This window comes from Rhinoraja longicauda, chromosome 35 (assembly GCF_053455715.1).
Source record: "Rhinoraja longicauda isolate Sanriku21f chromosome 35, sRhiLon1.1, whole genome shotgun sequence".
NCBI classification, from domain to species: Eukaryota; Metazoa; Chordata; class Chondrichthyes; order Rajiformes; family Arhynchobatidae; genus Rhinoraja; species Rhinoraja longicauda.
The window spans coordinates 22,668,293-22,685,257 of NC_135987.1; the positions used below are offsets into that span (position 1 = coordinate 22,668,293).

General features: G+C 42.7%; 1 protein-coding gene across 8 annotated transcripts in view; it reads right to left on the reverse strand.

Annotated features, from left to right (window-relative positions):
• Nucleotides 1–16,965, reverse strand: part of LOC144610030 (adenosine kinase-like) — a 100,717-nt gene continuing 83,752 nt past the window's right edge. For all 8 annotated transcript variants that reach the window (XM_078428495.1, XM_078428496.1, XM_078428498.1 and 5 more), the window contains 4 exons: nucleotides 15,229–15,264; nucleotides 13,240–13,354; nucleotides 7,677–7,763; nucleotides 1–1,293 (listed from right to left, as the gene is read on the reverse strand). In XM_078428495.1, coding sequence (XP_078284621.1) covers nucleotides 1,169–1,293; nucleotides 7,677–7,763; nucleotides 13,240–13,354; nucleotides 15,229–15,264 — 363 coding nt within the window. In that variant the 3' untranslated portion in view covers nucleotides 1–1,168. The remainder of the gene's footprint in view (nucleotides 1,294–7,676; nucleotides 7,764–13,239; nucleotides 13,355–15,228; nucleotides 15,265–16,965) is intronic.

Here is a 16,965-nt window from a genome sequence, read left to right on the forward strand (position 1 = left end):
AATCATCTTGGTTTATTGCAGATATCAAATTATAAAGTTAAGAAGGCTCTCGTAATAGCGTAGAGTCCTTTGTCTTTGAACACTATCACAGGAATCCAGACAATTACACAGCGTTAGGCTTTTAAAAACTCTGCATTTGCAGATTTGATTTGGTATTTCACAGTAAGGTTTGCCTGCATAAATATTTCTGTAACTTTATTTTATTCTTGCTACATAAGTTTGCTTTTCTGAACAAGCTCAAATACTGAGGTAATCTGCTAAGCAAACAGAAACCATTTCAGGATAATCCAGTTCATCTCTTTCAACCGAGGACGGGATCTGCTATGATTCCCACTTTGGGCTGAACTAAACATTCAGTTAAAACAAACTGAGGGGAAAAAAAAGATTTCAGCAAAAAAGGTAAATGCTTTTACCACAGTTTCATCCATCACCAATACCATAATTACTACTTAGTGAATAACATTAACTTATTGAAACATATAAAATTCTTAAGGGGTTGGAGAGGCTAAATGCGGGAAGATTGTTCCCGATGTTGGGGAAGTCCAGAACCAGGGGTCACAGCTTAAGGATAAGGGGGAAGTCTTTTAGGACCGAGATGAGAAAACATTTCTTCACACAGAGAGTGGTGAGTCTGTGGAATTCTCAGCCACAGAACGTAGTTGAGGCCAGTTCATTGGCTATATTTAAGAGGGAGTTAGATGTGGCCCTTGTGGCTAAAGGGATCAGGGGGTATGGAGAGAAGGCAGGTACAGGTTACTGAGCTGGATGATCAGCCATGATCATATTGAATGGCCAAAGGGCCGAATGGCCTACTCCTGCACCTATTTTCTATGTTTCTATGTAACTACTCAGGCATTCAGCATTAAAATTAACACTTCATGGTTTTATTGAGGGAGGGCTGTAAACAATAATTACAATGTAACTGGTCAAGAGTTCTTGACCATCACGTTGGCTGCATAATGGCCTGCACGGATGCATTCTTGTTATCTACTTTTTAATTATTTTCTAAATATAAACTTTAGTAACTGACCAACAAAAATGAGAAAAGCTGAATACAGAATTGAAGGGAGGAAAAAGAGAGAGGTTATTATTTTTAAATGGACAATTGTCCCTGCTCTTAGATTTGGCAAAGGGTTTTTGATCCCACGTTTTCCGTTCAATGTAACCATCAATGGAAGTTGGGCGTATCTGGGAAGGTGCAGCCAGAACGCTGGATGATCACGTTGGCTGCATAATGGCCTGCACGGATGCATTCTTCCAGAGGCTGATCATAAAGCAGCTGTGACAAAAAACCTGGAGAGGAAAACAAGAAACTATAACAGCAGCAAGAGTATTACAGAGGTTTATATTTAAGTACCAAACATCACCTTTGGCTCTTCATAACCAGTCTGGGTTTTGTAATATTCCTTGTTTAGTGCACAAATTAAAATCAGCTCTGTAAACTTACTGCTCCTTCCATGGGGGATGGACCGGGTTATCGATGTCAGCTTTATAGCTTTGCAACGAGTTAATTTGATTTTATTTTCGGAAAGACGTCTGATCCAAAGTGAGCACAGATCAAAAGTAGGTACCAGGGTTCCTAGTGATCTTGGTGCACAACGGCTAAATGCATAATTATATTCCTTTTCCTACCTACGTGCAGAATGACTTCCGGCTGCTCGCCCTCTTGCCTTGAGAATGTTCTGCAGCTGCTTCGAGATATCCTGAACCCTGCTTCCAGAGAGGCAACATACCATCCTTTAGCTGCCACAGAACATCCTGTCTGCCCGTAAGGAGCCTCCTATCACCATGGCTCTGCCTGTCTTCATCCTTCCCCCCTGTGCCCCAGAGCCATTATGGGGAACAAGGAAATGGCAGAAGAGTTGAACCGGTACTTTGGATCTGTCTTCAGGATACAAACAATCTCCCAGATGTTCTAGTGGCCAGAGATCCTAGGGTGACAGAGGAACTGGAGGAAAAAGTTTTGGGTAGACTAATGGGACTCAAGGCTGATAAATCCCCAGGGCCTGATGGTCTGCATCCCAGGGTGCTTAAGGAGGTGGCTCTAGAAATTGTGGACGCATTAGTAATTATTTTCCAATGTTCTATAGATTCCGGGTCAGTTCCTGTGGATTGGAGGGTAGCTAATGTTATCCCACTTTTCAAGAAAGGAGGGAGAGAGAAAACGGGAAATTATAGACCAGTTAGTCTGACATCAGTGGTGGGGAAGATGCTGGAGTCAATTATAAAAGACGAAATTGCGGAGCATTTGGATCGCAGTAACAGGATCGTTCCGAGTCAGCATGGATTTACGAAGGGGAAATCGTGCTTGACTAATCTACTGGGATTTTGAGGATGTAACTAGGAAAATTGACAGGGGAGAGCCGGTGGATGTGGTGTACCTCGACTTTCAGAAAGCCTTCGACAAGGTCCCACATAGGAGATTGGTGGGCAAAATTAGAGCACATGGAATTGGAGGTAGGGTACTGACATGGATAGAAAGTTGGTTGACAGACAGAAAGCAAAGAGTGGGGATAAATGGGTCCCTTTCAGAATGGCAGGCAGTGACTAGTGGGGTACCGCAAGGCTCGGTGTTGGGACCGCAGCTATTTACAATATACATCAATGACTTGGATGAAGGGATTAAAAGTACCATTAGCAAATTTGCTGATGATACAAAGCTAGGTGGCAGTGTGAACTGTGAGGAAGATGCTATGAGGTTGCAGGGTGACTTGGACAGGTTGTGTGAGTGGGCGGATGCATGGCAGATGCAGTTTAATGTGGATAAGTGTGAGGTTATCCACTTTGGTGGTAAGAATAGGAAGGCAGATTATTATTTGAATGGTGTCAAGTTAGGAAAAGGGGACGAACAACATGATCTGGGTGTCTTAGTGCATCAGTCACTGAAAGGAAGCATGCAGATACAGCAGGCAGTGAAGAAAGCCAATGGAATGTTGGCATTCATAACAAGAGTTGAGTATAGGAGCAAAGAGGTCCTTCTGCAGTTGTACAGGGCCCTAGTGAGACCGCACCTGGAGTACTGTGTGCAGTTTTGGTCTCCAAATTTGAGGAAGGATATTCTTGCTATTGGGGGCGTGCAGCGTAGGTTTACTAGGTTAATTCCCGGAATGGCGGGACTGTCATATGTTGAAAGACTGGAGCGACTAGGTTTGTATACACTGGAATTTAGAAGGATGAGAGGGGATCTTATCGAAACATATAAGATTATTAAGGGGTTGGACATGTTAGAGGCAGGAAACATGTTCCCAATGTTGGGGGAGTCCAGAACCAGGGGCCACAGTTTAAGAATAAGAGGTAGGCCATTTAGAACAGAGATGAGGAAAAACTTTTTTAGTCAGAGAGTTGTGAATCTGTGGAATTCTCTGCCTCAGAGGGCAGTGGAGGCCAATTCTCTGAATACATTCAAGAGAGAGCTAGATAGAGCTCTTAAGGATAGCGGAGTCAGGGGGTATGGGGAGAAAGCAGGAACGGGGTACTGATTGAGAATGATCAGCCATGATCACATTGAATGGCGGTGCTGGCTCGAAGGCCCGAATGGCCTACTCCTGCACCTATTGTCTATTGTCGTCTGTTTACAGACTCTCCCCAATTTACGTAAGGTTACATGTTGCAGACTCTTGCATAAGTCAGATGTTACGGAAATTAGAAACAGACATGCTACTGTGCACACATGTATTTGCTATTCAATGCGGGGACTATGGGGCTGAAAGAATTGCTTACGTAAGTGTAAGTTTACATAAATCGCCTGTTATGTTGGTTGGGGAGTGCCTGTACCTGTCTGGTTACATTGGCTTTCAAAGGTTAAATTGGCTATGACATTTTATTACATGTTCCCCATCGTCATTTTACTCTACTATAAACAACAAATATGTTTGCGTTATAAATAAACTGATATCATGGAGAGTTTCTCCTAATGTTCAACACAATAAAACGTTTCAAAATAAAATGCATACTTAAACACAGAATAGATAAAAGGCAAAAACATTATCTTTCTTTGCATATTCCAATTGAAAATAAACATCTTGGGATCAGGGGACAGATAGTATACTTCAACTGGCATTTGTTTTCTTTCTTACATTAAGTACAGGCTGCACAAGATGAAATGAAAAACTGCAACCAAATTTATCTCCTCTGTCACACTGAGTACCAGTTTCCCTCTCTTGCTGTTAAATCAATAGAGTGTTTGAGTAAACAGAGTTAATGCTTCATTGGAGTGGTCTGCTTGTTCTGTAACAGCGACTTGAGGCTTTGGTTACAAATGACCTTCTCTCACACGACTGAGTAAACTGACAAACCTTCCGAGTATGTACACTCTACTCAGGCAGCGCAGGCTGCTGTGGCTGGGCCATGTCCACCACATGGAGGATGGCCGTATTCCAAAAGACATCCTCTATGGAGAGCTGACATCTGGGAGGAGAACCATCGGCCGCCCCCAGCTACGTTACAAGGATGTCTGCAAGAGAGATTTGAAGGCGCTCGACATCGATGTGGAGTCCTGGGAGAGCCTTGCAGCTGACCGTACGAGGTGGAGAAGTACCCTGAACCAACATCTCAAAACGGGGGAAGAGAAGCTGATGAACGCAGCGACAAAAAAGCAGGCACGCAGAAAGGAGCGCAGCAACTTCAACAGACCAGAGACCACACACAAATGTGACCTTTGCGACAGAGACTGTCACTCCCGCATTGGTCTCTTCAGCCACAAGCGACGCTGCTCTAGCCGAGGTGTGGAGCAAGCAGCCAACTAGGATGCATCACCCATGGTCAGCCATGACCGAGGGGGCCTAAGAAGAGAAGAGGCTAAGAAGGAGTGGTCTGCTTGATCTGTAACAGCGACTTGAGGCTTTGGTTACAAATGACCTTCTCTCACACGACTGAGTAAACTGACAAATAATCACATTACTGAACCAAAGCACACAGACACTTTTACACACGTGGGAGCCCATTTATTGCCATAGTGTGACAATCTTTCAAAATACTCCAACACTTAAATATTAAGATTATGGTCATGGTTACATATCATGACCGGCTGAATTTTTGAGAGTAATACACTTTACTGGGTGTACAAGGGACATATAAGCTATCAAAATCTTGGATTGTACAAATGTTTGTAAGCTCTTTTGATTTGAACACTTTTCTAGATATTGAGTCGGAGTCATACATCACGGTAGCTCCTTTGGCCTAACTTGCCCATGCCGGTCAAAGTGCCTCATTGACTAGTCCCACTTGCTCAGAGTTAGATAGAGCTCTCAAAGATAGCAGAGTCAAGGGATATGGGGAGAAGGCAGGAACGGGGTACTGATTGTAGATGATCAGCCATGATCACTGTGAATGGCGTTGCTGGCTTGAAGGGCCAAATGGCCTACTCCTGCACCTATTGTCAATTGTCTATTAATTTGGCCCGTAATCCTCCAAAACCTTTTCTATCCATGTACTTGTCCAAATATCTTTTAAACATTATTTTAGTACCTGGCTCAATTATCTTCTCTGGCAGCTCATTCCATACACCCACTGTCCTCTGTATGAAAAAGTTGCCCCTCGGGTCCCTATTAAATTTTCCCCTCTCACCTTAAACCTATGTCCTCTGGTTCTTGATTCCCCACTCTGGGTAAAAGACGGTGTTCACCCGATGTATTCCCCTCATGATTTTATACACCTCTACAGGATCACTCCTGTGGTCCAAGGAATAAAGTCCTTGCCTGCCCCTCCGCTCCCTATAGCTCAAGGTCTCGTCTAGCAACATCCTTGTAAATCTTCTCTGCATTCTTTCCAGCTGAACAACATCTTTCCTATACTATGGTGACCAAAACTGAACACAATACTCCAAATATACAACGTCTTGTATAACTGTAGCATAACAACCCAGCTTTTATACTGAATATCCTCACTGATGAAGACCAAGGTACCAAATGCCTCTTGATCGCCCTATCTACCTGTAATGCTGCTTTCAAGGAACTCTGTACCTTGCAAAGTGTATTAAGGTGTGGGTGATAGATTTAATAGGAGCCTGCGGGTCAACTTTGTTACACAAAAAGTGGTGGATGTATGGAATGAGCTGCCAGAGGATGTACAAACTGTTGTAGGAAACAGGGGTTCCCCTCTTCCATTATAGATGAGGCTCTCACTAAGGTCTCCTCAGCTCGCAGCTCTGCTCTTGCTCCCCCTCCCCCCATTCGTAACAAGGACAGAGTCCCCCTTGCCTCACCTTCCACCCCATCAGCTGTCGCATACAGCACATAATCCTCCAACATTTTCGCCACCTCCATCAGGATCCCACTACTGGCCACATTTTCCCATCTCCACCTCTTTCTGCTTTCCGCAGAGACCGTTCCCTCCGAAACTCCCTGGTCAACTCGTCCCTTCTCACCCAAACCACCTCCTCCCCAGGTACTTTCCACTACAACCGCAGAAGATGCAATACCTGTCCCTTTACCTCTCCCCTCGACTCCATCCAAGGACCCAAACAGTCTTCCCAGGTAAGGCAGAGGTTCACCTCCTCCAACCTCATCCACTGTCACCGCTGTTCCAGGTATCAACTTCTCTACATCGCCGAGACCAAGCGCAGGCTCGGCGATCGTTTCACTGAACACCTCCGCTCAGTCCGTCTTATCTCCCGGTGGTTCCGCACTTCAACTCTCCCTCCCATTCCCAATCTGATCTTCCTGTCCGGGCCTCCTCCATCGTCAGAGTGAGGCCCAGCGCAAATTGGAGGAACAACATCTCATATTTCGATTGGGTAGTTTACACCCCAGTGGTATGAACATTGACTTCTCTAACTTCAGATAGCCCTTGCTTTCTCTCTCCATCCCCTCCCCCTTCCGAGTTCTCCCATTCGACTACATTCTATCTTTGTCCTGCCCCCTCCCCTGACATCAGTGTGAAGAAGGGTCTCGACCCGAAACGTCACCCATTCCTTCTCTCCAGAGATGCTGCCTGACCCACTGAGTTACTCCAGCATTGTGTGTCTGCCAGAGGAGGTAGTTGAGGCAGGTATGATCACAATGTTAAAAACATTTGGACAAAAGTATATGATAGGACAGGTTTAGAGGGATATGGGCCAAACGAGCGTAGATGGGGCATTTTGGTCGGTGTGGGCAAGTTGGGCTGAAAGGCCTGTTTCCATGCTCTATGACACTCCTGGTTCCTTCCATTCTACAACATTTCCCAGGGCCCTGCCTTTCACTGTGAAGGTTCTGCCCTGGTTTGATTTCCCAAAATGCAACACCTTGCACTTAAACCCCATTAACCATTCCTCAGCCCACTTATTTAAATGGTAAAGATCCTACTGTAATTTGTGATAATCATCTCCACTATCTACGATACCACCTACTTTAGTGTCATCTGCAAACTAACTAATTATGCCTTCTACATTCTCATCCAAATCGTTGATATAAACCACAAACTGCAATGGGCCCAACATCGACCCCATAGGTTGTATTTGACTTTACAACTACAATAATAGATATGAATATGTATTTCTCCATCAACGAATAAATGGCAGACTATACTTCCAATTAAATGAGCACAAATCAAATTTAGACTCTATCAATGGTTCTTAATTGCCCCATAATTGTTTAAATATCAAAGGAACTCCATTATGTATGGAATGTTCTAGAAAACCCTATGTTTTTTACAGAATTAACTTTTTGACTTATAATTTCCATAGTAACAGATCTTACCTCCAACAAAGGCATCACCTGCTCCATTTGTATCGACAATGTCATCTTGTTTAATGTCCAGGACAGGATAAGCAGCCACACTCTCAGCTGTTGGAATGAAGACATTGCGCAGATTTGTGAATTTCTATCAGGCATTCATATCATATCATATCATATATCTACAGCCGGAAACAGGCCTTTTCGGCCCTCCAAGTCCGTGCCGCCCAGTGATCCCCGTACATTAACACTATCCTACACCCACTAGGGACAATTTTTACATTTACCCAGCCAATTAACCTACATACCTGTACGTCTTTGGAGTGTGGGAGGAAACCGAAGATCTCGGAGAAAACCCACGCAGGTCACGGGGAGAACGTACAAACTCCTTACAGTGCAGCACCCGTAGTCAGGATCGAACCTGTGTCTCCGGCGCTGCATTCGCTGTAAAGCAGCAACTCTACCGCTGCGCTACCGTGTGGTGTGGAACAGTAATTAAATCAAAATAGTTAAGGTAAAATGCTAGTATTACTCGTACACAAAGTTTTCCACCATTGTTTAACACCTACTTTGGGAAATGAATCCTGTCTTTAGAGTCTTCTGCACTGATACAAAACTGAGATTCTGATAAAGAAGCAGCTAGCTTTGCTACACACTTAGAGAGCTACAGCTGTACGCCTCTAATGCAAAACCAATGCCCAGGACACCTATCTGCATTTTCAATACCATTAATTCTACTGAACTGGAGAGAGGACCATTTTAACATATTATTGTTTTGCTACAATTATTATCAACGTATATGCTGTCAGATCAACAGTGAAACTCAAAGACCCAGACAGCTGGCTCACAGGCAACCTATCAGCCACAGACCCCAGGAGCAGTTCTGGAGCATTCGGGATGGTATTGAGAACCTTGAATTCCACAGGGATCCTGTGTAAAGGGTGGAAGCAGCAGACCATTCATAAACACCCAGCACCCTGCCTGCCCAACAGGCTTCCTGCTCCTTCTGGTGGGAGAGGCTTCAGATCTCACACTGGAGTTGACAGTCAGCTCAGATCCAGGGACCAGAGTGTAATCCCCACAACTGCCTGACAAGACTTGGGATGGAAATTATCTAATAATGGTGCAGATCTCCAAGACATCAATGAACCCAGTGCAGGGAACACATTCAGAATAAATGTCCTTCTTCGTGTTAATGAAAGGATAGAACATGGTTATTCAAACTAATTTACTGACATTAGCATTTTTCTACACCTGGGGTAATTACATTTAATATAGCTTTAATTACACAAGCGACACACATTTATTTTCAATTTCCTGGCAGTGAAGTGTATTAAGTTAAATGGCCTCCCTCCTTCCACAATCACTTTGTGTAAATCTTAAGTTCTCTCTTTCTTTCATAATCAAACCTCTCACCATTGTCTAACTGAGCCACATGCAACAAGCGATCTACTCGCCACTGCTGACTATTTCCACTCTTTATTCAGTAACCGGGCACTGCTACAACTGCAGAAGAGAAATTTATTTTAACATAGAAACATAGAAAGTAGGTGCAGGAGTAGGCCATTCGGCCCTTCGAGCCTGCACCGCCATTCAATATGATCATGGCTGATCATCCAACTCAGTATCCCGTACCTGCCTTCTCTCCATACCCCCTGATCCCTTTAGCCACAAGGGCCACATCTAACTCCCTTTTAAATATAGCCAATGAACTGGCCTCAACTATCTTCTGTGGCAGAGAATTCCACAGATTCACCACTCTCTGTTTGAAAAAAAACTTTCTCATCTCGGTCCTAAAAGACTTCCCCCTTATCCTTAAACTGTGACCCCTTGTTCTGGACTTCCCCAACATCGGGAACAATCTTCCTGCATCTAGCCTGTCCAACCCCTTAAGAATTTTGTAAGTTTCTATAAGATCCCCCCTCAATCTTCTAAATTCCAGTGAGTACAAGCCGGGTCTATCCATTCTTTCTTCATATGAAAGTCCTGCCATCCCAGGAATCAATCTGGTGAACCTTCTCTGTACTCCCTCTATGGCAAGAATGTCTTTCCTCAGATTAGGAGACCAAAACTGTATGCAATACTCCAGGTGTGGTCTCACCAATGCCCTGTACAACTGCAGCAGAACCTCCCTGCTCCTATACTCAAATCCCCTCGCTATGAATGCCAACATACCATTCGCTTTCTTCACTGCCTGCTGCACCTGCATGCCTACTTTCAATGACTGGTGTACCACGGCATCCAGGTCTCGTTGCATCTCCCCTTCTCCTAATCGGCCACCATTCAGGTAATAGTCTGCTTTCCTGTTCTTGCCATCAAAGTGGATAACCTCACATTTATCCACATTCTACTGCATCTGCCATGCATTTGCCCACTCACCTAACCTATCCAAGTCACGTTGCAGCCTCCTAGCATCCTCCTCACAGCTAACACTGCCCCCCAGCTTCGTGTCATCCGCAAACTTGGAGATATTGCATTCAATTCCCTCGTCCAAATCATTAATATATTTTGTAAACAGCTGGGGTCCCAGCACTGAGCCTTGCAGTACCCCACTAGTCACTGCCTGCCATTCTGAAAAGGACCCGTTTATTCCTACTCTGCTTTCTGTCTGCCTGCCAGTTCTCTATCCACATTAATACTGAACCCACAAAACCGTGTGCTTTAAGTTTGCATACTAATCTCTTATGTGGGACCTTGTCGAAAGCCTTCTGGAAGTCCAGATATAGCAACTTCAACTGGTTCTCCCTTATCCACTCTACTAGTTATATCCTCGAAAAATTCTATAAGATTCGTCAGACATGATTTACCTTTCATAAATCCATGCTGACTTTGTCCAATGATTTTACCACTTTCCAAATGTGCTGCTCTCCCATCTTTAATAACTGACTCTAGCATTTTCCCCACTACCGATGTTAGACTAACTGGTCTGTAATTCCCCGTTTTCTCTCTCCCTCCCTTTTTGAAAAATGGGGTTACATTAGCTACCCTCCAATCCTCAGGAACTACTCCAGAATCTAAAGAGTTTTGAAAAATTATCACTAATGCATCCACTATTTCTGGGGCTACTTCCTTAAGCACTCTGGGATGCAGCCTATCTGGCCCTGGGGATTTATCGGCCTTTAATCCATTCAATTTACCTAACACCACTTCCCGACTAACCTGGATTTCACTCAGTTCCTCCATCTCATTTGACCCCCGGTCCCCTGCTATTTCCGGCAGATTATTTATGTCTTCCTTAGTGAAGACAGAACCAAAGTAGTTATTCAATTGGTCTGCCATGTCCTTGTTCCCCATGATCAATTCACCTGTTTCTGACTGCAAGGGACCTACATTTGTTTTAACTAATCTTTTTCTCTTCACATATCTATAAAAGCTTTTGCAGTCAGTTTTTATGTTCCCGGCCAGTTTTCTTTCATTATCTATTTTCCCTTTCCTAATTAAGCCCTTTGTCCTCCTCTGCTGGACTCTGAATTTCTCCCAGTCCTCTGGTAGGCTGCTTTTTCTTGCTAATTTGTACGCTTCATCTTTTGTTTTGATACTATCCCTAATCTCCCTTGTTAGCCACGGATGCACTACCTTCCCTGATTTATTCTTTTGCCAAACTGGGATGAACAATTATTGTAGTTCATCCATGCGGTCTTTAAATGCCTTCCATTGCATATCCACCGTCAACCCTTTAAGAATCAATTGCCAGTCTATCTTGGCCAATTCACGTCTCATGCCCTCAAAGTTACCTTTCTTTAAGTTCAGAACCGTTGTTTCTGAATTAACTAAGTCACTCTCCATCCTAATGAAGAACTCAACCATATTATGGTCACTCTTGCCCAAGGGGCCACGCACATCAAGACTGCTAACTAACCCTTCCTCATTACTCAATACCCAGTCTAGAATAGCCTGCTCTCTCGTTGGTTCCTCTACATGTTGGTTTAGAAAACTACCCCGTATACATTCCAAGAAATCCTCATCTTCAGCACCTCTGCCAATTTGATTCACCCAATCTATATGTACATTGAAGTCACCCAGACTTGAAGTTAACAGACTTGATCGACCCACAGATAATGATGCTATTGCCGATATTAATTAATGGCACTTTGCCTAGGCTACAAACGATAATTGCATGAAATGGGTGGTATTTATCTGCATTCCAAGAGTGATTGGGATGAGGCTCAGATACGTCTTGGGATCCCTGTCACTTTGGCACGATCTGGAAGTTGGAGTGGAACAGAAACAACTGTAGGAACAAACCACCAGAAAGGGACTTAGATGATCTCAATCAAGTTTGTAAGACAGCCCTACCCTGCACAAAGCCATATCTAAGGAAGGATGTGCTGTTTTCATTCATGCTTTCACCCAAAGCCTGTCGGGCAAAGGACCTTTATATTACACCGCCTGTTGCCTGGTGGTCACACAGACCTTGCTGACTGACGTGAAAATGCGGACGGTCAGTGAGTTTGAGCCTCTGCATCAGTCGAGCAAGTTCAGGCAGGTGGGCCTGCAGGTGAAGTGAGCTGATCCAACCCAGGGTGCTCTCTCACCCTCACTTCAGAGTACACCAGTAAGCCTGGATGTAACTGGCAGGAATAATGCACAACTCCCTTTCCTGTTCCACCCAGGCTGTGAGAAATGTTACCGTCCTCACTTGCACCAGCACAATTAGTTAATTCAGCACACCCTGTGGTCTACACTGGGTCCAATAGTTGTCTATCGGATCAGGAAATTAACGTAGAATGAAAAGAATAAATAATGTTTTTTTTCCCCTTGTGATTACTTTCACAATAAGTTTCACTACAATCTACTGGAAATAACCTTTACTGCCCTGACTTGTTCTCTTTATGGATCGAGCTTTACTATGTTAACATATCACACACCAATCATTCTAGAATCAGATTTATACAATTCACCAAAAAAATTCAATTGTTATTACCTAGATTATATCCATGAATTATTAAACCACAAAACAAATTGGGCACTATAGCTACCTGCTCACGTCTACAAAACTGCTGCAACTTCACTGAGCATTTATTAGCCATTTACACTGTAAGGTTCAGAGCACTACAAGCCTAATTACTGGTTTAATAAGAGTGTTAGTTATGCCTTGTGTAGCTCCGTGGTGTCAATGGATGCGAAATTAAAGACAATTCTTCTTGTGCTTCTTTGTTCATTAATTGTTTTAATGCCAAAAGGCAAGGAAATCTGAGCTAAAATGTAAAAAAATAACAAATAAATTGGCATCTCCTGCGAGATTTGCCCTATGGGCCAAGCATTTGTATGTCCTTAATCATTATTAAATGACTTAACATGACACTTTGAGCCAAGAGAATGATTGCACCCCTGTACATGTATGAATTACAGACAAAATGAAGGATCATGCGTGTGGTATTAGAAGGTACCTTTGGGAAAAGAAACCGTCTAATTCCATTTTATTATTGACCCATTTTACTGTTGTGAATTAAAGAAACTGAAACAATAGAGTTCCAATTCTATTCAAAACAAAGGTTTCTCCTGAGGCATTACGATTCTTTAAACATTAATTACTTTACAAATATACAAGAGGATACAGAAAGTCTTTTGTTTATAATAAAATTACCTGTAGCCGCAATAGTATCTTCTTTGCCTTGAGTGAAAACTATGATTCGTTGTCGCTTTTTGTTCACCTTTGGCAATGCTTGTGCTTTCTTAGCAATTTCTTTAATATCTTCTGTCTGTTGGCAATAATCCAGAGTGTCATATATCATCTTATTTAAACACCTTTGCATTAATTAGAACGTTGGTGCAGTGACTGCAGATTATAATGGCTAGTATATCTACTGTAACTTGGGCCACATAGATAATGTTCGTGTTAACCCTTTATTTGACTAATGAGAATTTATTTGTCTCTTGTTTTCTCCACGGATGTTGCTAAGCCCTAGTCTCTCTCACCGCCAGTTTTTACAATAATTTTACAGTGACAACTTTATCACAGACCCTCTAAGCTCTCCTCATGTTTTATCAGCTCTCATGAAAGGACCTAGACCTGAAGCTGCTTTCTCCATGGATGCTTCTTCACCTGATGAGCGCTTCCCACATTTTGTTTTGTTCTGGATTCCCGCCATCTACTCCAGATTTGAGAATGCTTGATTGGATCACAGATAAATGAATATTACATGGATTAATAACTGAAACTACAGCAATTTATTTGAAGTCAATTGTTGCTTGAGAATTGAGAATAATAAAAACTTTTAACATCAGATGCCACAGTAATTTGCATAATGACAGGTTTCCCGATTAAACAGCTGCCATGGATTATTTGTTAAATGAAGTGCTTTGACTTGTCTCTTCCACTTTTAAGCCACCTTTAACAGATGACAGATAAAATGAGAACATCTGACCCTGAATTACCACTATCATTTTGGTCAAAACCATTCCCTTTGAGACAAAGTGTTACCTTTCTCTGGCTGGCAGGAGGACCTGTGTTCCAATGCAGAACACGAGTACCAAACATGATAAATGTATTGCAAGAAGTGACACAGATGCCTCAATGACTGACGAACGCACAGAGTTTTGAATGAAAGAGCAAAACTGAAGTTGTAAGGTGTAACTAACAAATGCAATCTTTTAGTATTATAATTCTTATAAAATGTATACATTACTTCAGATATTACGCATGGACACTGCCCAAAGGCAGGCTACGAGAAGAGTTAGAAAAGTTTCCTGGACACATATGTTCATAATTAGGGTCATATATAAGGTGACTAAGTGGCATATTATTTAAAAGACGAGCTAGTACATGAACTGTGAAGCTTCGATTTTATAAGAGGTGAAGAAATGATTAGTCAGTACGTTTCAGATTCAATAATATCTTTAAAGGTGCAGTTTCATATTACAATAAAATGAGCACTCTCCTGCAATCCAGCTTAGTAAATGGCATATACTCTTCACATGCTATATTATTATTGCAAAAGCAATCCATCATAGAGTCTTTAATAATTTTATTGTTGTCTTGCATTCAACACCAAACTCAACAAATTTATTGGTTCATATATTTTGTTACCTGTGGCAGCTGTACAGACTAATGATCAAAATAAGCATCAGTCATAATCCACACCAGTAATGATTTTCTGCTACAATCAAAAATGCATCGTTTTCACTTTATGACAGTGTGTCTTTAATTTTCCTTTAACTCTCAACCATTCGGGCCTCCGTCACACAGCGCCATAATCATTAGTACTAAATTCCTGCCACTGCAGAGTGCAAATTGTTCTGCTGCATACGGACCTTCACACAATAAAATTAAGAGGAAGATGCTGCTATTTAATAGTTGAAATGACAGACTCCTTATCTGCACAGGAGGCCAGGCAGTGGGCAACGTCCCAACCTTGAGTGAATAACATGTGTAGGATTTGCCGGGTGCGGGGCTTGCAGTGTGCCATACATTATCATCGTGGCAGAACAAAGAAAGCAGGATGACTGCCAGGTAACCATAGTAACAACTGCAAGGACTGGAGAGTATAATAGTGCATCAATCACTGTCCAAAGAACTTCATTATCAGCAAAATCCTTTAGGATCTGTTTAGTGTGCAATTGAGGGTCAACTCACCTCAAAACCTTGTTCTCTAGCAAAAGTGGCAGCCTCCTGCAAGAGAAATGAGCAGTTAATTATAAAGTGCTGTCAAGACTGGTGAAAATAACACACAATTTAGGTGTAGAGGCACTATTTAATGAAGCCAATTAATTTAACAAGTGCTCCACTGCACACGTACAACAAGGACTTGTTTCTCTTGCTTTCACTACAATCTCTGCACAAAAACTGTTTCAAATGAGGTCAAATATATCACTTTAAAAATAAGACTCCCTTCCCATTTCTCCCCTTCCCTCTCTCGCATCCTGATAAAATAACGATTCCTACTGGCCATACTAACTGGTAGACAAGGTTGACCAGGTTAGTGTCTGTCCATGTTTACAAAATGATTTAGCCGAGTATAATGTTGATGCCATAATTGAGATTGGCTGTTACAACAATTTCCAGCACAATCCTTCTTTTGAAGTCCCAATGTTTTGGCATCCACGGAATACGATGAAACATCAGGGCTTTTGTCTCTGAGATTCAGCTCTAAAGCTTTCTTCAAAGTCTAAAACTATAAAAATTGCCTGAAATCCTGACCAAAGTATTTAGAAGATAATGTTACTGTATATTGTGTTGAATGCTGTGGATGTGGACTCAAGATGGGATGGTTGGTATGACCTTAATATTGACATGAATTCACTAACACTGAATTCTTCAATTTTAGATCTTACAACCCAACAGTAAGAACATTGAAGATAGACACAAAAAAAACTGGAGTAACCCAGCAGGACAGGCAGCATCTCTGGAGAGAAGGAATGGGTGACGTTTCAGGTCAAGACCCTTCTTCAGTCTGAAGTCACGGGAATGGGAAACGAGCGATATACAGTAGAAAGAATTTAACAAGTGCTCCACTGCACACGTACAACAAGGGCTGAACAGTCTGAAGAAGGGTCTCGACCCGAAACGTCACCCAATCCTCTCCTGAGATGCTGCCTGACCTGCTGAGTTACTCCAGCATTTTGTGAATAAATACCTTCCATATACAGTAGAAGATGATGTAGAGAGATAAAGAACAATGAATGAAAGATATACAAAAAAGTAGCAATGATAAAGGAAACAGGCCATTGTTAGCTGTTTGATGGGTGAAAATGAGAAGCTGGTGCGACTTGGGTGGGGGAGGGATAGAGAGAGAGAGAGAGAGGGAATGCCGGGGTTACTTGATGCTAGAGAAATCAATATTCATACCACTGGGCTGTAAGCTACCCAAGCGAAATATGAGATGCTGTTCCTCCAATTTGCGTTTAGCCTCTCTCTGACAATGTTGGAAACCTAGGACGGAAAGTTCTGTATGGGAATGGGAAGGAGAATTAAAGTGTTTAGCAACTGGGAGATCAGGTAGGTTCAGGAGGACTGAGCGAAGGTGTTCAGTGTAACGATCACCCAGGGTGGCATGGTGGCACAGTGGTAGTGTTGCTGCCTTACAGCGAATGCAGCGCCAGAGATCCGGGTCCGATCCTGACTACGGACGCTATGTGTAGAGTTTGTACATTCTTCCCGTAACCTGCGTGGGTTTTCTCCAAGATCTTCGGTTTCCTCCTACACTCCACAGATGTACAGGTATGTAGGTTAATTGGCTTGGTGTAAATGTAAAAATTGTGTGTGTAGTGTTAATGTGCGGGGATTGCTGGTCGGTGCGGACCTGTTGGGCCGAAGGGCCTGTTTCCGCGCTGTATCTCTAAACTAAACAAACTCAGTACGGTAAGAACATTG